Raw genomic sequence first — 24,849 nt, 5'->3', positions numbered from 1 at the left:
CAGCCCTCTTCCCGCGAGTATAGACCCTCCACGGAACTCGGGCTCGATCTCTATCAACTGCTCGATCTCTATCATATTTTACTCCCTCCGTCTAGGGGTGTAAACGAACCAAGCTACTCGTGAGGTATTTGATGTTCGATTCGATAAAAGATCGATCAGTAATTTAATGAGCAGAAGCTTGAGCATGGCGATACTCGATTTGTTAACTCGTGAGCAAGCTCGTTAAAAGATTTATCTTAATAACATAAGGTTATTAATTGAATGTCGTAGATTTTATACTATAATTAGTAATATTTGGATTAAGTATCTAATTAACATAATTTATTTACAAGAAAATAGTAAATATATTACATTGTTGTGAATAAAATATCTTATACTCCAATACATTTGAAAAATAACTTATGTATTATGAAAATAACTAAAATTTTAAATTTAAAAAATTCGATTAGGCTAGGTATTGTATTCGACTCGATTAAAGCTAGACCGATAATTAAGCAAACAACTCGTTTAGCTAAACAAGCCAAACTTGAGCAAGACACTATTCGGCTCGATTACACCCCTACCTCCGTCCCCCAATTTAGTATCAATTTGAGAATGATATATGTTTTAATAAAGTGGTTGATTGTGGTTGTGAGTAGATGACGGTCTCACCTTTATAAGAGTGTTAAAGCGATTAAAGTGGAGTAAGGAGTCCGCATGTTATAAGGTTTTGTAGAATATTTTTATTAAAAATAAAAAATAGTACTAAATTTTGGGAAATATTAGAATAAAAATATGAATATTAAACTATGAGACAGAGAAAATACTATTGTTTGTAATTTAAAAAGATTAAAATCGAAACCCGGGAAAAGGGCTTTTCTTTGAGTCCGGGAAAAGAGAAAATCAGCAATAAAGCCCAAGCATAGTTTGGCCCAATTATTATTATTATTATTATTATTATTATAGATATAAAAAGTCAATCAAAAAAGTGAAAATTAATGAATAAAAAATGAAAAAATAAATAAATTTACCCCTCAGCTTCCTCAATACGCTAAAACCCAGAGCTATAGAAATAGAATTAGGGTTTTCAAAATCCGCGCCATAATCGAAGCCCTTTTCACACACACTCGGCGAATGGCTGACGAAGACGAGAGCTCGTCAACCCCGCGGCCCGAGAAGCCCAGTCCGAGCCCGCACTCGGCCCGAAAGTCTCCCTCCATGCCTCGTCCCGGCTTCGGCGACAACGGCAGTAATTCTCCGCTTTCAAAAAATCCGAAGAGCTCTGAAGAGTTCATATCATCGGCGGCGGCCAAAATTGCCGCGCAGCCGCTTCAGTACGCCGATCCCGATGTTTGGGGAGTGCTCACTGCCATATCTGAGAAGGCGCGCAAGCGCAACCAGGTCTGGTCTTTTTATTGTTTGATGATACTGTGTCAGTTGAAATTCATGCCCCATTTTGATTATAATTACATGTTGATTATATCAGTTGCTTTGTACTTCGGTGTTTCATCTTCCTATAGTTCTAAAATGCTAATTTTTCCCTCATTTTAAGATCACATTAGCATGTGACTTGCATACATTTTGGACAGTGTTATGGCTTTAATTAGTTGGCAATGTGAATAATTAGATCCTGGAATCACTGTTTTATTTTCCAGGAGTTCATTAGCAATGTACGTGCTTATTGCTATGTTTCCAACTATCTTTAACTACAATATGTTTGAATGGTTTATGCATTACCTCTTCACTAATAAGGACAAGTTTGTGGTCAGTTCGGTCTTCAATTCAAACATACCCTTTGGTGAATTTATGCTATTTACATACTAATATGGTCCAAGGGAGAAGATTGACATGATCTTATACCTGAAATATGATTATATTTGATTTCTGTAGCTTTAGAGCTTCCTCTGATGTTGTTTTGCTATGCCATTGTATTCTAGGGGCATTTATCCTGATTCATTTCTTATGAAATTTGGCTGATTCAAGTTTTGGTAAATCAGGGCATGAATATGCTTCTTACTTCAAATGAGCATTGCATCGGCCGACTAGTAGATGATGCACGTTTTCAGATCATTACACCAGCAGTTAGTGCTATTCATTGCAAGATATACCGGAAGAAGATTGCTACTGGAGATACAGAACAGCAGTCAGCAAGCTGTTCTGCCTTCTTGAAAGATTCTAGGTGAGTTATCTTATTGGGGTCCCAATTCATGAATTTGAGATGAAAAATATTCTGATATTTCCTAGTTTTTTGTAGCACAAATGGGACATATTTAAACTGGGAGAAACTGAACAAAAATAGCTTTGAAGCGAAGCTACGCCATGGAGACATTATCTCAATAGCATTTGTTCCGCACCATGGTAGAGTTGATGTCTACACTATCTACATTATTTCTACCCTTATTCTGCAGTGTGTGATTGTGAACCGTTATTTATCCTTTGCTTTTCTTCGGATTTTTTCCCATTCTTATATCCTCAACCGATGTAATTGTATATAAGCTGACTTTCCGTTGTTTCAAGATTGTGGCCTGCAAGTTCTGTATTTTGATGCTGCATACGTGGTTTACTTAAAGTATAATGCCACAAAGTACTGTTTTCATTTAAAATTTGATCTTTCTGCTATTAGTGTTTTAAGAGAATATTTTTATATATAATCCACTATTAATAATTTTCTTAGACTCTTTGCTGAGTATCCTTCTGCATGTTTGCAGAACTTGCTTTTGCATTTGTATATCGTGAAATCCAGAAATCCTCCTGTGCGACTGATGGTGGATCTCTGAAGAGAAAGCCAGGTATTTTTTTCAGATTATAGATTCATTTTTTCTTTAAGCATTACTGTAGATTGCATAACCATTAAGTTTATGGTAGTGCATTACTTATAGTTTACTTAATTCTGAAGAGGAATATTGTGCCGAGAACAAGAGACTGAAAGGAATTGGCATAGGAGCTTCTGATGGTCCACTCTCACTTGATGATTTTCGCAGCCTTCAAAGATCAAATATGGTATTTAAATGGGCGGCTACTTTACCAATTTCTGCACTGTTTAATTAATTCCTAGACTCATTGAAGACTGTATTCAACTTTAAGTACTTCACTTCTTTAAAGTTATGTGGCAGCTTTGAGGATGTTTTGAATGTTGAACGTATGTGTAGGAACTCAGGAAACAACTGGAAGATCAAGTTGCAACAGTTGAATCCTTACGCACCGAAAGTCGTGCAGCTACTGAGAAGCATGATACCGTATGTCATTGTTTTCTTGTCCATTGAGTCCTTTCGTGGTTGTGTCGTCCTTGTCACATCATTTTTTCTGGTTATGCAGATTTTTAATTACCGCCTTTCGGCCTTTGTCATCTATAAAATAGTTATTCACACTAAATCCTTTGTTTTTTACTTGAAGAACTTAATAATTTCTCCCCATCACATAGTATTAGAAGGAATCCAGTTTTATTTCCTTGTTCCTGTCACATATTCTGTCTTTTATAATTGACTGGGTGTATTCAGATTGATTTGGGAGTTCAACATATTGCACTAGTAGCTGAAGCCATGACATATGGTTGTTTGTCAGCTCTATTATTTCTTGACCACAATTAGCTAATGCTTTATAGTTTACTCACTTTTCTTTCTGAACTTCACCTTCTTATAATTCATCCGTATTACTCGTCTGTCTCAAGTATTTGATTGCTGGGCATGTGTGAGTACCTAAGATCAGCGATATTATTTTCCTTGCAGGAAGTGAAGGAGCTGAAAGAATCTGTATCAAAATCTTTTCAAGATCAGCTCAGTCAGTTAAACCAGTTTTTGGAGTCTAAAGACAAAGAACTAGCTGAGCTAAGTCGAATATCTGCTGAGCAAAAACATGGAATTGAGGACCTTAATGAAAGACTTAGTGCATCTATGCAGTCATGCACCGAGGCCAATGAAATAATTACAAGGTGAGAAGTGTATCTTAGTAACTTTGGGCTAAAGATTAGATAGAAAATTTAAAGCCATTCAGGTAGCTCCCCTTTTGCCTCTTGCATTCCTTGCTTAAATAAATTACTGGGTCATCAAACTGTTCTGTAATGTAACTCAGAGCTCCATAAAGAAGCATTGTTAATCAGTGATTGTCGAAGTCCTTCTACTTATTCCTTGCCTTCTCTTTTTTCTGTTCGGAGAGCTCAGCTCGTAGTCTTGGCTATTTCTTGTTACTAGGCATATAGAAGTGCATATATATGTCTAATATATAAACTTATTTTCTTCAAGAATCTTTGGTTATGACAAGTTTGCGACACATGTTCTAAAGATGCTTCTGAACCTTAATTCATTTGCTTGGTTCAGCCAGAAGGCTTCTATATCAGAACTGAAAGCACTACTAGATGAAGAGCGTGACCAGAGAAGAGAAGAGCGAGAGAAAGCTTCGGCAGATATGAGAATGGCAATACAAAGAATACAGGCTGAGGCCACGGAGGAACTAAAACGAGTATCGGAAACTGCTATGAGACGAGAGAAGGAGCAAGAAGAAATTATAAATAAGCTTCAGGTATAGATAAGAATTTGCTCTAAGTCGGGCTTTTCATGTATGGCCACTTCTTAATCACGACTTCATTATCCAGGAGAAGGAGAAGGAAAGATGTACATTGGTGGAAACCTTGAGGTCCAAATTGGTATATTTCATCACTCTCCCACATTATTCTTCATCTTGCCTTGGTATATCAGTATCTTGTTTTTAATATTGCTTGTTTTAATGGCAGGAAGATGCACGGCAAAAGTTGGTCAACTCCGATAACAAAGTGCGTCAATTGGAGGGTCAAATCCACCAGGAGCAGCAAGCATCTGCCAGCACTACTAAGGTAAATTTACTATTGCTTGCGTCCCTTGATATGTTCTGCTATATAACAAAACTTGCTACCTGTTCTATACTTTTCTTATATTTGGCTTGTGTTTTAGAGGGTTGAAGAATTGGAATATGAAGGAAAAAGACTGAGGAAAGAACTTGAGCGTGAGAAGGTAGGGGATTTGCTGTATGAGACCATTTTTTTAAGCAGAGGTGACCGATGCAGTTCTATGCTTCTCAAACTGAGTTTCTCTTGCTGTTGTAGCAGGCGGCTCGTGAGGAAGCATGGTCAAAGGTGTCTGCTCTTGAACTTGAGATCAGTGCTGCAATGCGGGATCTTGATTTTGAAAGGCGTAGGCTAAAAGGGGCTAGGGAAAGAATTATGCTCCGGTAAGACGAGAAGAATCTTTGATGGATTTCATTACAGATCAAATTATACTGAGCATTTTAGACTACACACAGGAAGTTTAGATCACAACATAGATTCAACCAACGTTATTTATATGTTATCTTAATGCATATCGACAGCTTTATCATCATTTCGAAGTTTGTTTACCTGAGTTGCTGAGCAGTATGCTTAATTAAATCACACTGCTGATTATTAATGCCAGGATAATTTTTTAATGCAGTGAAACACAGCTACGTGCTTTCTATTCAACAACAGAGGAGATATCAGTGTTGCTTGTGAAGCAGCAAGAACAGCTTAAAGCAATGCAGAGAACCCTAGAAGATGAAGAGAACTATGAGACGACATCAAATGACATTGATCTCAATCATGTCGATGGCAATGAAACTCGATCTGTAGTGAGGGACAAGGAAGAGGTTCATCAAGGCAACAGCAGAGCTAAAACAGGACCTGGTGCTTCCGATGTCCTTGGCACAGATCAAGTTGTGTCTTCGAGTGACGAAGCAAGTGTAACAGAGAAGCACGACTGCAATGCCAAAAGCCAAGATCATGGCGAAGAAACACAGGAGGTAGAATTCACCGGTGCTGAATGTGAGGATGCTAAGGGTGGGTTTGGCTCCGACATCAATGGTATTGGCACGGCACCCCTTTCTTATGGAGATGTCATTGGAACCGAGCAAATACCCGACACTGAAGGTGTTGGCACACCCCAAATCTTGGAAGGTGGCGCTGTTGAAACCGAGCAAGTGCTGGAGACGGAAAGCCTGGAACATCAGAGTGGCAAGAACATCGATCTGAATAAATGCAGCACGCCAGATGGGGATACAATGCAGGTTGATGATGGCGCCAACGAGCAAGAAACACCTGAACACGCCCAAAAGATTTCCCAGTCACAAAGTCGCCATGAGTGTCAGGATCCAATGGAAGACACAGAAGGCGGAGGGACTATCAAGACGGCAGACCTCTTGGCTTCTGAAGTTGCTGGGAGCTGGGCATGCAGCACAGCTCCTTCGGTCCAAGGAGAGAACGACTCACCAGCAACTGGGACCAAAGACGGAAATGAATGTGCTGCACCTGCACATGATTCTAGCAGTGTCGTAGCAGAAAGCCAACACATCCCTTCCACCAAGTCAGAAGCTGCTGCCAGACGAAACCATGAGCGTCGGGCACTTAGTGAGATGATCGGCATTGTGGCGCCTGATCTGAGAGAGCAGTTTAGTCGCGCCGTTGAAAGTGATGATCGAGTGGGATATGAAAGAGGCGTAGCTTCTAATTCTGACACCGAAGACTGCAGCGATAACGATGACGACATCAAAGATGCCGATCGAGAAGCATCGGATGCTGAAACAGTTGGTAGCGACGGAGCAGCCACTGACGTTGAAATGGAGAGAGATGATGACACCCAAGATGACTCTGTTGGATAGAGTAGTAGCGAATGCACAACACAGTTCAATTATTTGTTTATTGATTTTATTTATTTATCTGCTTGTTGTGCATAATGTTATTGGTCACGAGCTGTATATAAGTGTTTTTCCTTCTCCGATTACTCACACTGGGTGTCCCACAAATCTCACTTTCTCTTTCTTTCTTTTTTTCTTTTAAATCTCACTTGCTTTTGTTTTAGTGTAGGGTTTTGGTCTATAAATATTTGAACTTTTTTTATTTTGCATCTCAATTTTAAAATCTGTCTATAAATGGTTGAACTTTGTATTCTTTTTGATTTTGTACTTGATGAATTTTTACCAATAAATTATTACTGTATTGACATGACAGTCGAATTGAGAGGAAAGTGTGAAGTGCATAATGAAGTAAATAATTTTATTGTCAATATGAGATATCGAACATGTAATTGTATGATTTGATATGTCAGTTCGGCTGTCAAGTTGGCAACGATTTAATAATAAAAATTTGTCACAAAGAATATAAAGTTCATGTATTTATAGACAGATTTTAAAATTAGGATCCAAAATATAAAAATAAGAAAAGCTCGAGTATTTACAAACCCCTTAGTTTAATTAATTATTGAAACTGTTAATTACTCCCTCCGTCCCGATCAAAGTGGTGCACTTTTTTGGGCACAGGATTTAAGGAGAATAAGATTATAGTGTAAAGGTGTGTAAACGTGTGTAAGGCCACATTGTTGTAGTGTAAAATTATTACCAAAAAAGGAAATGCACCACTTTCGGTGGGACAGCCCAAAAAGGAATACGCACCACTTTCGATGGGATGGAGGGACTATAATTTTTGGTAACCATATACTTTCGATGGGACAGAGGGAGTATAATTTTTGGTAACCAAATGAGATATGTATAATGTTTAAGCATTTGAATTTAGAATTCATAATATAATAAATAAAATTTTATTAAAAAATAAAATTCCTTAGTTTCATTAATTATTGAAACTGTTAATTATAATTTTTGGTAACCAAATAAGATATGTATAATGTTTGAGCATTTGAATTTAGAATTCATAATATAATAAATAAAATTTTAGTAAAAAATAAAATGAGGGAAGGATCGGAAATGGGGTAGGGGAAGTCTACCACGAATAATTGGGGCTGACATGTGGGACGAGTTCCCTAGATTCTCGGTCAGGTGATAATGGAAAGGGCTATTTTGGTCCTTTCACCCATCCCACGACTTAATTCAACTTCCCCACGAGGCTCGGTCCCTCCAAAAACACCCCTCCACGCTTTTCCGCCAATGGCATTTTCGTCATTTCACCCCCCCCCCTCTTCCCGCTATCATTCACTACTCATTAACCTCTAGGTAAAACTCTATACAATACTCAGTTGAAATGTACTCCCTCCGTCCCCGAAATGGCTTCCTCTTTGGGGACGGCACGGGTTTTAATAAAAAGTTGTAAAGTGTATTGATAGTGGAGAAAAAGTGATATAATTATTATTGGAAGTTGTGAAAAGTGTTATAATTAGTATTGAGAGTGATGAAAAGTGAAAAGTAAGAATAAATAAAGTATTGTTAGTGGTGGGGTAGGTTTCCAAAAATGGAAAGAAAGAAAGAGGAAGTTATTTGGGGGACGTCCCAAAATGGAAAAAGAGGAAGTTATTTTAGGGACGGAGGGAGTATATACGAAAATTGAAAACATATAACCTAGAATTACCAAAAAAGTGAAACTTCCAAAATGTGTTGAAAAACCTCGTTTCCCAAACAAGCCCTTAATTGAATTCGACCCGCCAAATAAAAGCACCGCTTGCGGCTGGGACCCACCTCCCATCCTCGCTTTGTTGCCCCTCGTTTTCAACTTAAAGCACGCACTGAAATGACCGAAAAGCCCCTGGCTCCTACTGCTCCCTCTCTCTATCTCTCACTCCCATGAGTTGTGATGTATATATTTAATTTTTGCTGCTTCTCTGTTGTTTCTCTCTCTCTCTCTCTCGTTTAAATTAATTTCCCCAAAGGAAAAATTGAGACAGAGAGAGAAATGGCTACAGGTGGTGGTAACCGCAACGGCGTGCACAAGTCTCCAAATCTCCGCACCTCCGCTTCGTTCAAATCCAAGCTCCCGACGTCTAATGTCCGCCGCAGCGCCGCCGCCGCCGCTGATTCCGGTGAGTTGCGTTGCGTCTACTTGTTGTTTGCTCGGCCATTTGTTTTTTTCCAGCGCGATCTGATTACTGTTCGAGTAGTGGAAGTTGCTTGCTCTACCTGATCGTTTCCGCTGGCGATTACTTCTCATTTCGAGCTCGTTTTGGATTTTAATTTGCTGAATGAATTGGTTTGCATTTTTGTTAATTGATTGATTGATTGTTTGGAGGTCTCTTGCTTGTGCGCCTATGTGTGCTGTACACGTTCCGTTTTGTTTGTTGTTTGTGCATAAATGTAATTCCAGTAACTGTAGTTTGAATTGGGGGAGGAGGCAGCTGAAGAACCTCAGTGAAATGTAAGACGGCTAGCTGGCATTTTAAGGAAGTATGATGTGATTTTCTGGCAAGGTGAAAACTAAGATTGGTGATGACTTTAGCTTCTTCCGAGATAATGTGGTCTGGGGTGCCACGTGGAAGACAATGCTAGTGAAATTTACATCTGCAATGAGGCAATGACATTTACTTACATTCACACAAACCTACATTTACTTGGATATTCCATATCCAAGTTTAACACCTGTCATGTGTAATTTAAACACAACCGTGGATGCAGGCGTAGTCAGAAAATATTAATGGAGGGGGCTAAAATTTATTACTATTTTGGCAATAGGAGCTGAAAATCACTACTGCAAATTTTTATGATTTCGGCAGTATAAAGAAAAAAGTTTTCGAGGGGCCTTAAGCCCCACCCTCTGTCTTACTGGCTACGCTTCTGACCGCGGAGATTTTTGTGGCATTTGGATGATATCAAAGAGCTTTTCTGGATTTTCATGTTAAATGATATTTGTTTGTAGTGTGTTCCTTTGGAAGCTGAAAAAATGTTTATACAATGGATATCCAATAAGCGAGTGATCACTTATGCTAGTAATACTATTATCAGTTAGCAAACTATTCGACTTCTAAGCTTCTTTATGTTATTAGACATTATAAAGTACTAGAGGAAGATAATAATGTTTTAGGAGTCTAAATCTGATTCATGTATGCTACTTGGGCAGTTTCAGGAAGAGTCCGAGTCGCTGTAAGATTGCGGCCTCGAAATACTGAAGAGTTGGTAGCAGATGCAGATTTTGCTGATTGTGTGGATTTGCAGCCAGAGGTTCTAAAACTAATATTAATCTTTATACCGTCACAGATATTCTACTTTTAGCTCTATATCTTAATAATATGCATTGATGCAATTTCTCTTACATATCTCTATTTCCAGCTTAAAAGGTTGAAACTTCGTAAAAACAATTGGGATTCAGATACTTTTGAGTTTGATGAGGTCCTGACTGAATTTGCGTCGCAAAAGCGTGTCTACGAAGTTGTAGCCAAACCTGTTGTTGAGGTGAGTTTGGGAGAGGTTTATTATTATCTAAAATTTTGCCAAATCTGTTTTAATTGAAAAGGGCTCGGTATGTGTGGTATTCCTGGATATTCATGGTTTACAGAGGAGTAATGGATAGGTTTAATTTCTACTATTATTTTTATGTCAACATTTGGCTCATGTATAAAGTTTCCATCTTGGACGTCTTTTTTCTTAATATTAAACATCAGACTGAAAGAGTATGCTTAGTATTGGAATTCTTTTGTTGATGTGTTATCTGTTGTATAGAGAAGCTGTTTTGAACTCTCTTTTGATTATAAATTCTATTCTGTTTCTTTTCTTTCCCAGAGTGTTTTAGAGGGTTACAATGGGACAGTGATGGCTTATGGTCAAACCGGAACTGGGAAGACTTATACTCTTGGACGGTTGGGTGATGAAGATACCTCCGCTCGGGGTATCATGGTTCGTGCGATGGAGGATATACTTGCAAATATCTCACCCGAGATTGATTCTATCTCAGTTTCATTCTTGCAGGTTGCACAGGCTACCTACATGCTTGCATATTGGCTCCATCATTATGAGCATCTTTCTTTGTCCAAATTTGTTATTTCTTATTATCTTGAATGCTAATCTAATTTAGAATTATTTGTTTCTTATGTAGCTTTATATGGAGTCCATCCAGGATCTACTGAACCCAGCAAATGATAATATATCAATTGTTGAGGACCAGAAAACTGGTGATGTTTCTTTGCCAGGGGCGACTGTCTGGGAGATCAGAGACCAGCAAAGTTTCATTCAACTCTTACGCTTAGGGGAAGCTCATAGGATTGCTGCTAACACTAAACTGAATACTGAATCTTCTCGGAGTCACGCCCTTCTAATGGTAAATCTTAGTATTGATTGCTTTATTTTTTGGTTGCCTTTTCAGTTTGGCCTCTGTAGCCATGAAACTCATTTGTCATAGTATAGGTACAAGTGAAGAAGTCTGTAGTGGACAGGGATGAATTTTCTCTTGAAGCACAAAATCGCTCAATCGGTAATTTGAGGCCTCCTATGCTACGTAAAGGCAAACTGATCGTGGTAGATCTCGCTGGTTCTGAACGCATTCACAAATCAGGTCTTTTTAATCTCTCTACTAAAGACTCCCATCAGTTTCATACCTACTCCACTGAACATAGTTTAAGTCATAACATGAATGAACTGCCTCTGGTCGATCTTGGATTGAATTTGTTTATGCTGAATCTAAAAATTTGTTTGTCAGTCAAGACCATACTCGTTTCATTGATTAATATTGTGTCCAGTGGTTTACTATTTGAAATTGTAATCTGATAAGCTTTTTATTGTTTCTTGAAGGAAGCGAGGGACACATGCTAGAAGAAGCCAAGTCTATAAATCTTTCACTTAGTGCTTTAGGGAAATGTATAAATGCCTTGGCAGAAAATAGTCCTCACGTCCCAGTTCGGGATTCAAAGCTTACAAGGTTACTTAAAGATTCATTTGGAGGTCAGAGTTTCTTGTTTTGAATATATATTAGATGTGAGCTTCCATTGAACTACATTTCTTAGAACTTCAGTAATTTGTCATCACTCTGTGAACCTGTATTATCACTTTCGCATAACTTTTTCCAAAAATTGGTAATTTATATCTGTTTGTATTTATATTATTTTAACCTATAATCCATCAGTATGTAGGGAGTTGGGGTATGTTCTGAACCTGGTTGATCTTACTTGGTGTTTGCTGGTATGCTGCAGGGACATCCAGAACTTCATTAGTTGTCACAATCGGTCCTTCTCCACGCCATCGAGCAGAGACTGCAAGTACCATAATGTTTGGGCAAAGGGTGAGTTGTTAGCATCAGACATTGTGATCCAGAGCTAAGTAAAGATTGAAGTCATCCCATACTTTCAATTAGTAAAGACAGAAGCAGTTTATTTATTGAAACTAGGATTTAGCAATAATAGATGTGCACATTCTCTGATTTATCCACAGGCTATGAAGGTGGAGAACATGCTGAAGATTAAGGAAGAATTTGACTACAAGAGTTTGGCCAAGAGACTTGAGATGGAAATTGATAAACTTATGGCCGAGAATGAAAGGCAAGAAAAGGTTTATGAAAATGAGATTGAGAGAATTAGATTAGAAGCACAAAAACGTGTTGCTGAGGCTGAAAGAAATTATGTGGAAGCCTTAGAGGTATAGTTATGCCTTCATATGCCTCTGTACTCCTTAATATCTTCTTGTACTTAGAATTCTGTGTTTAGAATTTCTAGAGAAACAATTTGGTCTAGTTTGTATTAGTAGATGCAGTTTCAGCACCAGTCACTGTTGGCCATTCTGAATCCCCTAAAAAAGTTATGTGAGCTACTTCATCTGTTTAGTTTTGTGACCCTTTTCAACCTTTTATATTAGGAGGAGAAAACCAAATGCCAGATGGATTATATGGAATCAATTAAGAAGCTTGAGGAGAAGTGGACCACCAACCAGCAGAAGCATGCAATTAATGGAGAGGTAAGTTGGGTTTGCAACCATCATTTCCCGTAGTGATGGTAGCTTGCTCCTCACCTTTTTAACGTGACAATAAATTTAATGAGTTAAATCAGATCAGAAGTAAGATGTGAATACCTTTTATTTGGTTGCCACTTTCTCAAACTTCAAGTTATTGAGTTACTCTTTTGCAGATCAACAATGGTGCTCGTAATGAAGAGGTTGCAGAGCTAAAAAAGTTGCTTCAGGATGAAGTTTGTCTAAGAAAAGCAGCTGAAGATGAAATTCACAACTTAAAATCCCAGCTATTTAGATTTTCAAAGCTGGAGGTATGGTATTAGTAAAATTGGTTTTGCAACATGAGTTTCAATATTATTCCTTGGATGTGTACTTGATGAGCTCCCTATGACTAACTAATGTTGTGTAGTTGGCAGGTGGAAACTCTGATAGCTTTAACCTTCAGCAAGTGCTGGAAGAGGAGAGTTGTCAGAAAAAGAAACTTGAAGAAGAAGTGAGAGTTTTAAGGAGTCAACTGGCACAAATGTCTATCGAAGCTAACCAAGTATGTCTTATGTTGAATGTACACTAAATCAGGCTCTTACTACGAGTACCTTTTGCCCCTGCATACTTCTATGTTAAAGTTATCCCATCGGTGTCCGCTCTGATTGTCCTAAACTATGACGCTAAATCCCTCTAGCTAAAATTGTGCATTGTATTGTGGATTTATTTATTTATTTAATTTTTTTTTTCTGAGAACTAATACTTACGCAGTTTATCTGTTTTTAAGAGGTCGAATTAGATGATAAAGTTGATTCATTTTTATGGGTGTGCTTAATGTGTTGATCATTTTCACATTTTGGTAGATTATAACTCATTACTCATTAGTATATCTTCTTGAAAAAAAAAAAGAACTCATTCATATAAATGTAATAACCTTTTCATCCGATCCTTAACTTTTTTCGTGATTGAACATTACTTCTATAACTGGCTCAACTTTTTCTTGATCTTTTTGTTCACAGACCAGGAGCTATCCAGATGGATCCAACTCTGGCAACCCCCTACTTGGTCTAGATTCCTTAGCACCACTTAATCATATGCGGTCTAGAGATGGTAATAATGGAGACCGAGCATCTATTACAAATCTTCATGAACAAGGTGCTGATTAGGGCTTTCTGTCATATTATTTAAGATTATCTTCTTGTTTCTGTATTCATCTGCCTCTTGCTATAACAGTTGGATTGCAAAAGATATTATCATTACTTGAGTCAGAGGATGCTAATGTACGAATTCATGCAGTAAAAGTGGTAGCCAACTTAGCTGCAGAAGGTATTTAACTTTTGCTCTTATATGCATAATCCGGAATGTTCAATGTATTTCACTTGAGTCAGAGCAACTGCAAGTTGTTCTCCTTTTGAAATTGCCAAATTATTCTGTATTTCATTCTACTGGAGATGTCTTCTTATATAGGGTTTTGTATGATTAATGATTAGTAATGACTGACAAATATTTTTATAGCAAGATGATGTTGGAACATCAGTCTAAAATCTTGCTAATGCAGCATTTCGGGATTGTTTGCTAGAGCCATAGTTAATATAAATAATTTTGAGCTTTCAAGTTATTGATTATGAATAATTTTGAGAGTGGATCTAATTTTTGTTATTCCAATTAATACTATTTTGGTCTATTCTTTAGAGAAAAATTAGGGAAAGAAAAAACGTATTCAATTCAGTCAAAATCGAAACTGAAGCCAGAATTCAGTTTCAGTTCCGTCAGAAGCAAAAGAGTCGGTCTGTTGGTCAAGATTTTTCAAGAATTTAAGCCCATTGGTTGTCTATTTGGCAACCGTATACTCACCCCATCATATCCTCCTATCAGAACCTCAATTATTATTTGTCATATACTGATGAGTCAGTCTGACACTATATGAAAACTTACATTTGAGCATATTTTGTACATAACAGAAGGAAATCAGGAAAAGATAGTTGAAGCTGGTGGTCTCACTTCATTGTTAATGCTCCTGAGAACATACGAGGACGAAACAATTCGTAGAATTGCAGCTGGTGCAATTGCTAATCTTGCTATGAATGGTACTTGTTGTTTGCTGTGCTAATATTTTGTGTCACTTGAACAGTATATGTAGTTTTGCTCTCCTTTACATCTTCAGTTTTTCTGTTTCTAAGAATCGATCATTGACCTTAATTATCTAATTGAGGCTGCTACTTTCCATTCTTTCATCATTGGCTCATGCTGCAATTATTCTCCCGGTTTCAGAGGCTAATCAAGAGCTCATAATGGCCCAAGGTGGAATCTGTCTGTTAGCTATTACAGCTACGGATGCTGAAGATCCTCAAACTCTAAGAATGGTTGCTGGAGCAATCGCTAATCTATGTGGCAATGGTATGGGTATTGTGTTTTGATTCTTAATTAAGCTCTATCATAAACATCTTAGTGGTATTCATTTGATATGGATCCATCTTTTTGGACTCTACTCAAGGGAATCTATACAGAGAATGTTTAAGACTTACATTCTCGTGACACGTAGGACTGATCTCATTTAAGCTATCTTGTTAGTTGGCATTCGTTGCCTCTGATTGGATCTGCTCTGTATCTCACTTTAACAGATTTAGTCCCTCAAAGTTGGTCCTGCTGCCCCCTACCATCCCTTGTCCATATTTTGTAGTGATCTTCTTGTCTATGGTTTTCAGATAAACTGCAAATGAGGCTGAGGTCAGAAGGTGGCATCAAAGCTCTATTAGGGATGGTGAGATGTAGACATCCAGATGTTCTATCTCAAGTAGCTCGTGGTATTGCAAATTTTGCGAAGTGTGAATCTAGGGCTTCTACTCAAGGTGAACTTTTTCCTTCTAAAACGTATACGTAAATTTAATACTAGAATTTTAGATAATTGCGAACTCTAGCTTTACATCTTATGTATGCTTTGAATGAAAAAGAATCACATCATCTCAGCATCGTCACTAATCTACAAGTCAGATAATTCACACCTTAGCAAAGGCAGTCGCTATTTGATGCATGGCCGTGAATGATATGGTGTTTCCATTACAGGATCAAGGCACGGGCGATCCCTCTTGATAGATGATGGTGCATTGCCGTGGATAGTTCAAAACGCCAACAGCGAAGCTTCACTAATCAGACGTCATGTTGAGCTCGCACTCTGCCACCTTGCACAGCATGGTAACAGTCGAGAACCAATTCTTACTTGGTTTTCAAGCATACTGCATTTTCGAAGACATGGATAGATATTCATTTTCTACTTTCTACACAGAGGTCAATGCAAAGGACATGATCAGCGGAGGAGCCCTCTGGGAGCTAGTTCGTATTTCGCGGGACTGTTCTAGGGAGGACATAAGGGCCCTTGCTCGTCGAACTCTGACCTCGAGTTCCACATTTCAATCTGAATTACGACGCCTAAGGATCGAGGTTTAGTTACTAACTGCACTAATTATTTCTTCTTATGCATGTGTGTTGCCCATTCTGCTAACAACTGAAAGCTCTATAGAATGCCTTCCTCCACCACTACAAATGCTGCACCAGTAGACTCTGATTTCGTAATATTTACTTTGATTCATTCTCATCTAAGTTATGTATTTGTCCCATATTTTTTGGTGCGGGCATTCCCTACATGTAGTTGCTTCAGCTAAAATTTTGTACTAGTGAATTATTGTGCAGTTGTATATATGAAGAATATTACTTTATAAATGTTTCTTTGTGCGCTTAACTCAAGCGTTTTTGCCGTCTAATTTATATGCGCCAAATGTGGCATCAAATCTTATTATTGTGGATATTAAACTTGCAACAATTTGACATGTAATTTGTGTGATCCAATTAGGCAGGACAAATTAGTGCTCAAACTGAACTAGTCAGTGACAATGAACTTTGGCATTACATTTTTTAATTATGATTTAATATGGTTTATTTAAAACTGGCCTTGTTAGGATGCACATGTTGCTATGATTTTACGAATCAAACAGACAAAAAATTATGGAATGAAATTTGAGGAAGGAAAAACGATTATCAAGAGTTGCCTTTATTATGATTTATGTGAGAGTAATTATATTAAATATTTTTTATGCAAAAATTGTAATAGAATATGAAATACAAATTTAGGAACAGAGGATCCAGCTTGATTGCATTGAAACTCATGGGCTTACAGTTGTTTGGCCCAGAAGAAATTATGGTTTTATAGAGGAGTAACATAAAATAGTGAATATTAATAGTTGTTCAGAAATATAAATTCAATAAGTTTTAATTAAAATTAAGTATTTTTAATGATATTACCCCACCTTTTTTTTCTACTCCATTATACATAAAAAGAACACCGGCTCTATTTTTCAATTACTTTTGTATTTCCTCTCTCCCTAACCCTAGTTCGTTGGCGTGCCACTACCATTGCTATCTATCTTTCTCAATCTCTCTATCTTTCTCTCTCGCCACTATCTCTGACAAGCCCCTCTATTTTCGATGAGTTCTAGAAGTTCAAGGAGTTGCAGATCTGCAAGAATTATGAGATACAAATAGTACAAATTCATACCATTCATTTAAAGATATATCGTATAAATGCACCAATTTCGCCATAAACATCACCAATAGTGCCAAAAGTGGGATGAAAATGCTCACACCATACCACGATTTACTTTCGCCGTCGAGTAATGCCTTGAGTTGAGTTGCATTTTCAAATAGCTTCGACTTGAGATGTCATTCTTAAGGGATGAGAATAAAACATTTTTACTGAAGGAGTAGTTTATTGCTTTCTAACTTTTACAATGTAAACATTTTATGTTAATCATTAAATGAAAAGCAGAGAGAAATAAATTAATCAATATAACTATTGAATATTAGATCGAAATACAGTCCACACACATTTGAAAAAAAATCTTATTATACCTATTATAAAAGAGCCTTCTTTTACAAAATTTGATTTGCCTATTATATACTTCATATATAATTAATTTAAGGTCATTGTATAATTTGATATATTATAAATATAATAAATCTAAAATAAATTATGATTTATAATATTTTATATTTTAAATAAAGTAGTACTATCCGTTAGAACTCTTCATTCACAATAGTTACAACTTTTATTCTGTAAATCTAATAAATACAATAAAAATGATTTATGTTGGAGTTAATTTTTAACTCCATAAAACTTTCCTAAAGTTTTGGTTTGTTTTGCCTTCTTCACGTGTGTTTTGTAGGTATTCGACTGAGTCAAAGAGAGGACAAATGAGTCGATTGATTACTAGAGAGACTGGAGATAAAAGGAGAGAAAATAGGAGGTGGTTAGTAGCTCCTACATTCAAGGAAAGAAGTTGACAAAGTGGAGCCTATACAACAAACCATCAACGGCCACTTATCCAACTACATTCCCACGACTTCAAGCCTTGGAGAACAAGATTGAGAGATCTATAAATACCAAGGAGAAGTCTCAGTTCAGTCTCAGAGCTTAAAGAGAGAAATCAAGCCATGTAGGGCAATTGTGTACGAGTGTGATTCTGTATGTCGGGATGACATCAGAGTCAACACCCGTTGTTTTATTTTGTAAGGTTTCGGAGTATTACTCTTGAACCGAGTTTTGTTTTTTAATGAGAGTGTCGTTTGTTCAATACCTAGAGTCTTGTAAAGGTATTGAACGTGAGTTGTTCATTCTCCCTTTAGTCATTTTGCCATGAGGCGTCTTCAAGTTATAATTTATAACTTGAAGAATTTTTCCATCTATTTGTGTCTTCTCCCATTTTTTATTTATTTCCGCTGCTTTATACTCTGTGTTGTTGTGCGTGCTGTTCCAACACTCTGCACAACATTATGATCCAGACAAAGCAACACTATCAATTTATTTTTAGTTTTATTGGAAATTTAAATTACTAGAATCCTTGTAATTAAAATATTAATTATGTAAAGATGAAACCTAGAAAATAAACATGAATGGTATATCAAACTTCTTTTTTTGTCATATATTTTTTTCTAACGATGAAAAAATTAGGTTGATTATTAATTAATTAAAATTATTATTATTTATTAAATTTATAGTATGACTTTTTTCAATTTTAAGAATTCATAATATTATATTTTCAAACGTTATTCGATAAATAATTAGATTTTTACTACAAAATGAAATAAAATATAAATTTACATGCACTCATAAGAAATTATTTATTAAAATAATTTATTTTTGCGTGTGAATACACGTCGTCTCTGCTAGTACTAACAAAAGTAAGTATTGAAGTTTGAAAATTAAATAATGATAAAAATTCCATTTAATCAATCTAACACACATGTTGTCGGGTTAGCTCTATTGAACTCCGATAATTTTTGGGCCAACCTTATCGAGCTGTAGGGTTATTCGGTTATGGTTCATTTAACTTGAAATTTTTCGAGTTAGGAATTTTCAACCCTAACACTCTCTAATTGTTGGCCTATTTTGGCCAACCTACCGGCTTCCAGCTAGATTAGCATCCCTAATTATAATAAACCCATCCAGTACCAAGAAAATTGCGAGGTTATAATGCAATTTAAAAAACTAGTGTGTAACATGTTAAGTTTAGATGAGATATCATTTTACATTATCAATTGTTAGTAAATCTATACTATATTAAAAAGGGAGTTTCCAATTTGAAATCAATTTCAAATTAATTTCAAAATTGAGTGATAATTTTGTAGTTATAATAAAATTGAAGATTTATGTTTAAACTATATATTTTCCTTTTCATTTTTATTTTCTTTAACTTCTTATTTGTTGTTACATTTTTTTTTCCAAAATTGTGAAATTTGATTAATTATAAAATATTTAATATGTATATCAAATTAAAGATCACGATAAGAGCTTTAATATGATATATTTTATGAATATATTTGATTTAAAATGTAAAAATTAAATTTGTTTAAATATTAAAGTTTTATAAATTTCTCTCTCCTCTCTCATCGTTTTTGAATAAATATATTTTTAATTCTTTTTAATTAGTATTTAATTTTTAATTTTTTAACTTATTTTTTGTTTTTATTTTTCATAATATCAAATTTTATAATTGTCAATTCTTTTTTATTTTTTTAATATTCAATTCAATATATTCAATTAAAATTAATTTTTTATTATATTTATATGTATAATTATTAAATTAATAATTTTATATAAATATAAAAATTAAAAATATTTTCTCGTGCATTGCACGGGAAGCAAATGCTAGTATTATATATATAAAAAAAATTATATTTGAGCAGTGTTCTATTTTTAGAATTGTTGGTCGTGGTGGAGTATGAACTAAAATGAAGAGGTTAGTATAATTCAACAATCCATACCCGTTCAAAATCTATGTAATCGTACATCTCTCAATTAAAAGTGATTTATTTATCAATATATTAGTCTCAAAAATGTATAACATTACTCACTAATTAATCAAAAATGATTTGGCAGCCGGAATTGATGCGTTGGCAGCCGGAACTGATGCGTTGGCAGTCGGAAATTGACACCTAGGCACATTTAGGACATGTGAAAAAAAAGAAATAATAAAAAAAACATCCACATCATCATCTTCCCCAATTCCCCAACTTCCAAACCCTAACTTCCCCTCCCCCCACCCGCCGGCCGCCCCCACCCCCTCCCCAGACCCGTCTGCCCACCCCCTCCCCAGATCCGTCTGCCCTTCCCATCCCCGAACCCCGACTGCCCCTCCCCCATCCCCAGAGCCCGGCGCTGGCCGCCCCCTTTCAACGGCGAAATCGCTAGCTCGTACTTCCGTCAGTCCCCTCCTGAAAAATCTTCACAAATTTGCCTATGGATTATTGCGGCGATTGGGATCGGAGTAGCCGTTGGATTCTTCTCCACAATTTTGCCCATTTGATGGAGGTGGTGGGAAGTGGCGGAGCCGAGGTGGGGAGGGGAAGGGGGCGTCGGGATCTGGGGTTGGGGGATGAGGGCGCCGGGATCTGGGGTTGGGAGAGGGGCAGACGGGTCTGGGGATAGGGGAGGGGCAGTCGGGGTTCGGGGAGGGGGAGGGCAGACGGGTCTGGGTAGGGGGTGGGAGCGGCCGGCGCCGGCGTGTGGGGAGAGGGGAAGTTAGGGTTTGGAAGTTGGGGAATTGGGGAAGATGATGATGTGGATGTTTTTTTTATTATTATTTTTAATTTTTTTTCCACATGTCCTAAATGTGTCTAGGTGTCAATTTTCGGCTGCCAACGCATCAATTCCGGCTACCACCATGTAATTTTCGGCCCCAGCGTAAGAAAAAATCGGTGACAGAATAAAAACGAGGCAAAATAAAAACTTATGTATTTAGGGGCCACATTTTTCAAAATAAAAGCAAAAACCAATTTCGTGTAAACATTATGAATTTATAAGCAATTACACCTAATATTGCTAACAAATATAATAAAAAAAACAAAATATTATAAATTAAAGAAAAGTCCATGGAAGCATGTCGATTAATATTCAGACTCATTTTAGAAAATGATTTTAGTACTTATTTCCGTCCCAAATTCATATCGCGATGCCTGTTAATTATTCAAATTCATTTAAATTTATAAAATCTAATTGATTAAATATAAACTATTACACTAATTAGTTATTTGTCTCAATAAAATTTCAAATATTACAATATAAATATTAGTTATACACAATGTAAGTACCCGTTAATTACCATTCTCATCTAAAACTTACATAGTTACCTGGTCCACTCTTTGAACTTGTTTGAATTTATAATAAGTTGTCACAATAATTGGTTATTTGTTTTAATAAGCCCATATTTAAATATTGATGGTAGATAGTATAAATGCAAATTATACATGCGATACTCGAATTATATCCTAGTTTTTTTTTACCTAATGGTAAAAATAGGATCGTAACTTTCATAAATTTCAGAAAAAAGACTATATGTCATGAAATTTAAAAAATGAGGACTATAACCCTTTTTTTTCTTAACATTTACACTTCTGTTTTGGGCCCAAAATTAATTATTCGAGCTTTTGATGTCATCTAGAGCCCGTTGCTGATGTGGCCATGCCATGTCAACGTTTTGGCAATTTTTTTTCTTTCTTTTTTGTATTATCATTTTTTAAGCACATTTTAGCTTAGAAGAGAAAACGAAGCAACAATTATGATCCCCAATTTTCATTTGATACCCATACTTTATGTCAACTGTCATGAAGCATCTAGGTGGCATGGCCATGTCAGCAACGAGTTGTGGGTGGCACCAAAAGGCCGAATTATTGATTTTTGGCCCGAAACAAGAGTGTATTTGTTAAAGAAAAGAAGTTATAGTCCTCATTTCAAAATTCAGTAACATGTAATTCTTTTTCTGAAATTCATTAAAGTTACGGTCCTATTTTATTTAACCATTAGGTCTAGTTTTTTTTACCAAGTCCTAAAGGACTAGAATTTTATAAAATAAATAATTCTTATATATATATATATATATATATATAATATTATTATTTTAAAGTGAGAAAAAGTAAAGGATCAAAGTGTTTCACTAGTAAACAACAACAGACTAATATAACACAAAGTAAGCAATTGAAAAATGAAAACAAATAAGCCCTCGTACATTACTTTCATCAGAAATTCCAACATGGAGAAGACATGTGACAAAAAATAATGAAGGAAAATTATCTTGACAATAACCCTTCTTAAACATCCATATTTTTATATGGTTTACATGATTCATGCCACAAACTAAATCAAATTAAAAAAATAGATATGCATGTCTTGCTACGGACAGTACTTTAAGCTGGGGGAGTTTTTCAATGATTAATAAGGTATACCATTGTGTATTTTTGTCCTTATTATTAAAAAAATTCAACTTCAACTTTTCAATAAAATATAAGTTAAAGTAAAATTAGTTCAAATGATAAAAATTATCAAATGTCTTGAGCTATTCTAAGATTTCAATCCATCTCAGTAAACAATGAATTAACTTATACTATTTTTTTTTTATCTATCTAGACTAATTCTTATATATAAGTACTAGTTTATTTAGGGAGAATTTACTTTGCATGATTAAAATGCATGATTGATTATTTTTATCCTTAAGAGTAGGATTTCTCCAATCTCACTCTTTCAATGGGATAAGAATCAAGCGACACTAATTTAGATGATAGAAATAATCAAGGACCTTGAGATATCCAAAGTTTCAACTCATCAAAAAATAAATAAAGGATTAGTCTTACTATTTTTATCTATCAAGACTAATCCTTCATAGTAAACGTCCCCAATAGATGTAAACACATGATTAGGTCACGAGATGATATGCTCATAACTTTATATGCATATAATATATATAATTAATTACCTTAAAGTTGAGAAACTCAGATGTTCCATATTTCTATATATGAACTTTGTTACCACTTACTGATTAATTAAAACCCAAATTATTTTAGGAAAAGACTAGCAAAATGATAAACAAGAAGGCTAGCCTACTTTAAATAAGGTCAAGAACAAAAATGAAGAAAGAAGACAAGACATTCATCCCTTTTCAGTGGCTTAATAATTAGCTAGTGAAATTATTGTCAAATTGGTAACAATTAAAGGTTTATGAATTCAAATACCACTATAGTGCAGTGTTTTTAAGTCAAGTCCATCACACATAGAGCTTCTCAAATTAGCATTAATATATAGTTGTTTTCTCTTGTCTGATTTAGAGGGTGTTTGGTTGAGCTTATAAGCTGTAGAAATATTAAGTTATAAGCTGTTTAGAAGCTTATGTTTCCTTCAAAGTGTTTGGCAAAATAAGCTCCTAAAGACTATAAGTTATAAAAATAAGCTCTAAGAGCTCTTATAAGCTCCCCCCAAAAAAGTCCATCTATCCCAACTTAGTTTCTCATTATCTTATAAGCAATATTATTTTACAAAAATAACTTAATTATGATTTTTTATTTTCTCTTTCTAACTAAAAGTTCCGTATCTAGCTTATAAGATCAATTATCGAAACACTTTAATAACTTATAAACTCTTATAAAACTACATCTTATAAGCTCGATACTTTAAAATAAGCTTAGCCAAACAGCATAGTGTATGTCAGACAAATGAAAGGCAAACAACTGTTAGATTAGATGTAAAATGAAAGAGGAAGTCTTAATACATGAACCATTCCTGCATCTAGACACCATCGATCTTAGTCTGTAGGTCCTCACACACACACACACACTCTGCAGACAGTTTTGTTGATACATATGCTACATATATAAAGTAAATATAATTACATCATATCCATTAATTATATATAATATTATATGTAAATGCCACACAAATATTCATATATATATATATATATAACAAAATAATTTTTATATTGTATGTTTTCATCTCATATCTACATGAGTACTGTGGCTGCATAATATCATAAAATGTTGCATAATAAACATGCAGTTAATATAAATATCACAATTTCATAACATCATGTGTATTAATAAACCTAAACTAAGTTTGACAAAAGAGACTGCGAATACGTTTGAAATTTAACCAATTAGAAATCATGATGGCGATATGGGGTGAATTTTTATTATATTATTAAATCCCATTTCATTATAATACAACAAACAAATTAATGTATTATATATCAAATTAAGTGGTATATATATCATATATATATGAGTTTTGGAAGAGATTCAAAGGAGTGCACGTGTAATGCAGTCCCAATATTCATGTATCTGGTCGGAAATTAATTAATATATTCACCACATATATACACTCAAAATTTGAGTCAAACAAGAAATTAAGGCAGAAAGTTAAGCCCATACCTCCATGTTAAATCCACCTTCAAATAGAAGCTTTTCTTTCACTTTCACTGCTGTCTCGACGTAGAGTGTGTGAAGCCATCAAAGCCGACTGCTTTCAGTTAGAGAAATAAAGAGGGAAGAAAATGTCGCACAAATTAAATGAGTTTAAAATGAATTATTTTATGTCAGAAAATGCTCATATTTGAACACACTAATTAAATATACATATATATAAAATATATACGAGGAAACCATACACACATATTACATATATATATATATATATAGATGGATACATGTGTGAATAACTTATAAATTTGATGCTACTAAAATAGGAAACTTAAAGAGACAAACTACCAACAAAAAGCGCACCCAAAATCTCTTGCATTCTTCAGCAGCAAGTGATGAATATCTATGATTGTCAGACAAGTTACATAACGATTTCAGACAACATCATATATATATATGAATAAATAAATTATTCATGTGTAGTAAAATTAACCAATGTAAAAGAAATTAAATGAAACCGCAGAGAAA

The 24,849-nt window shown here is 35.4% G+C and overlaps 2 protein-coding genes across 3 annotated transcripts; both read left to right on the top strand.

The window, feature by feature from the left end:
• Positions 1-996: 996 nt before the first annotated feature.
• On the top strand, positions 997-6,744 carry LOC131022064 (uncharacterized). 2 transcript variants are annotated; one of them, XM_057951442.1, is made up of 13 exons: positions 997-1,380; positions 1,977-2,158; positions 2,234-2,337; positions 2,688-2,768; positions 2,876-2,979; positions 3,129-3,215; positions 3,705-3,907; positions 4,293-4,494; positions 4,568-4,618; positions 4,706-4,804; positions 4,902-4,961; positions 5,054-5,178; positions 5,418-6,744. In XM_057951442.1, the coding sequence occupies exons 1-13, from the start codon at positions 1,114-1,116 to the stop codon at positions 6,616-6,618; spliced, it is 2,766 nt and encodes a 921-aa protein (XP_057807425.1). In that variant the 5' UTR covers positions 997-1,113; the 3' UTR covers positions 6,619-6,744. The 2 variants fall into 2 exon arrangements, with proteins under 2 accessions (XP_057807425.1, XP_057807426.1); XM_057951443.1 differs by having other exon boundaries at positions 1,017-1,380; positions 5,057-5,178.
• Positions 6,745-8,545: 1,801 nt separating this feature from the next.
• Positions 8,546-16,324, top strand: LOC131022063 (kinesin-like protein KIN-UB). The gene is made up of 19 exons (XM_057951441.1): positions 8,546-8,762; positions 9,794-9,894; positions 10,003-10,125; positions 10,453-10,638; positions 10,766-10,987; positions 11,074-11,221; positions 11,458-11,607; positions 11,856-11,944; positions 12,094-12,297; positions 12,514-12,612; positions 12,783-12,917; positions 13,016-13,150; positions 13,608-13,743; positions 13,822-13,914; positions 14,550-14,675; positions 14,860-14,985; positions 15,294-15,437; positions 15,652-15,780; positions 15,872-16,324. The coding sequence occupies exons 1-19, from the start codon at positions 8,636-8,638 to the stop codon at positions 16,030-16,032; spliced, it is 2,634 nt and encodes an 877-aa protein (XP_057807424.1). The 5' UTR covers positions 8,546-8,635; the 3' UTR covers positions 16,033-16,324.
• Positions 16,325-24,849: the final 8,525 nt, after the last annotated feature.

Source organism: Salvia miltiorrhiza, chromosome 4, assembly GCF_028751815.1.
Source record: "Salvia miltiorrhiza cultivar Shanhuang (shh) chromosome 4, IMPLAD_Smil_shh, whole genome shotgun sequence".
In the NCBI taxonomy this organism is placed as follows: Eukaryota; Viridiplantae; Streptophyta; class Magnoliopsida; order Lamiales; family Lamiaceae; genus Salvia; species Salvia miltiorrhiza.
This window is presented reverse-complemented; position numbering and strand designations above follow the sequence as displayed.

Coding starts and splice junctions, on each gene's coding strand:
- LOC131022064 (XM_057951442.1), top strand. CDS start 1,114: ATGGCTGACGAAGACGAGAGCTCGTCAACCCCGCGGCCCGAGAAGCCC. Junction 3,216..3,704: donor CTACTGAGAAGCATGATACC/GTATGTCATTGT, acceptor TTTTCCTTGCAG/GAAGTGAAGGAGCTGAAAGA. Junction 4,805..4,901: donor CATCTGCCAGCACTACTAAG/GTAAATTTACTA, acceptor CTTGTGTTTTAG/AGGGTTGAAGAATTGGAATA.
- LOC131022063 (XM_057951441.1), top strand. CDS start 8,636: ATGGCTACAGGTGGTGGTAACCGCAACGGCGTGCACAAGTCTCCAAAT. Junction 12,298..12,513: donor ATTATGTGGAAGCCTTAGAG/GTATAGTTATGC, acceptor CTTTTATATTAG/GAGGAGAAAACCAAATGCCA. Junction 15,438..15,651: donor ATCTAGGGCTTCTACTCAAG/GTGAACTTTTTC, acceptor TTTCCATTACAG/GATCAAGGCACGGGCGATCC.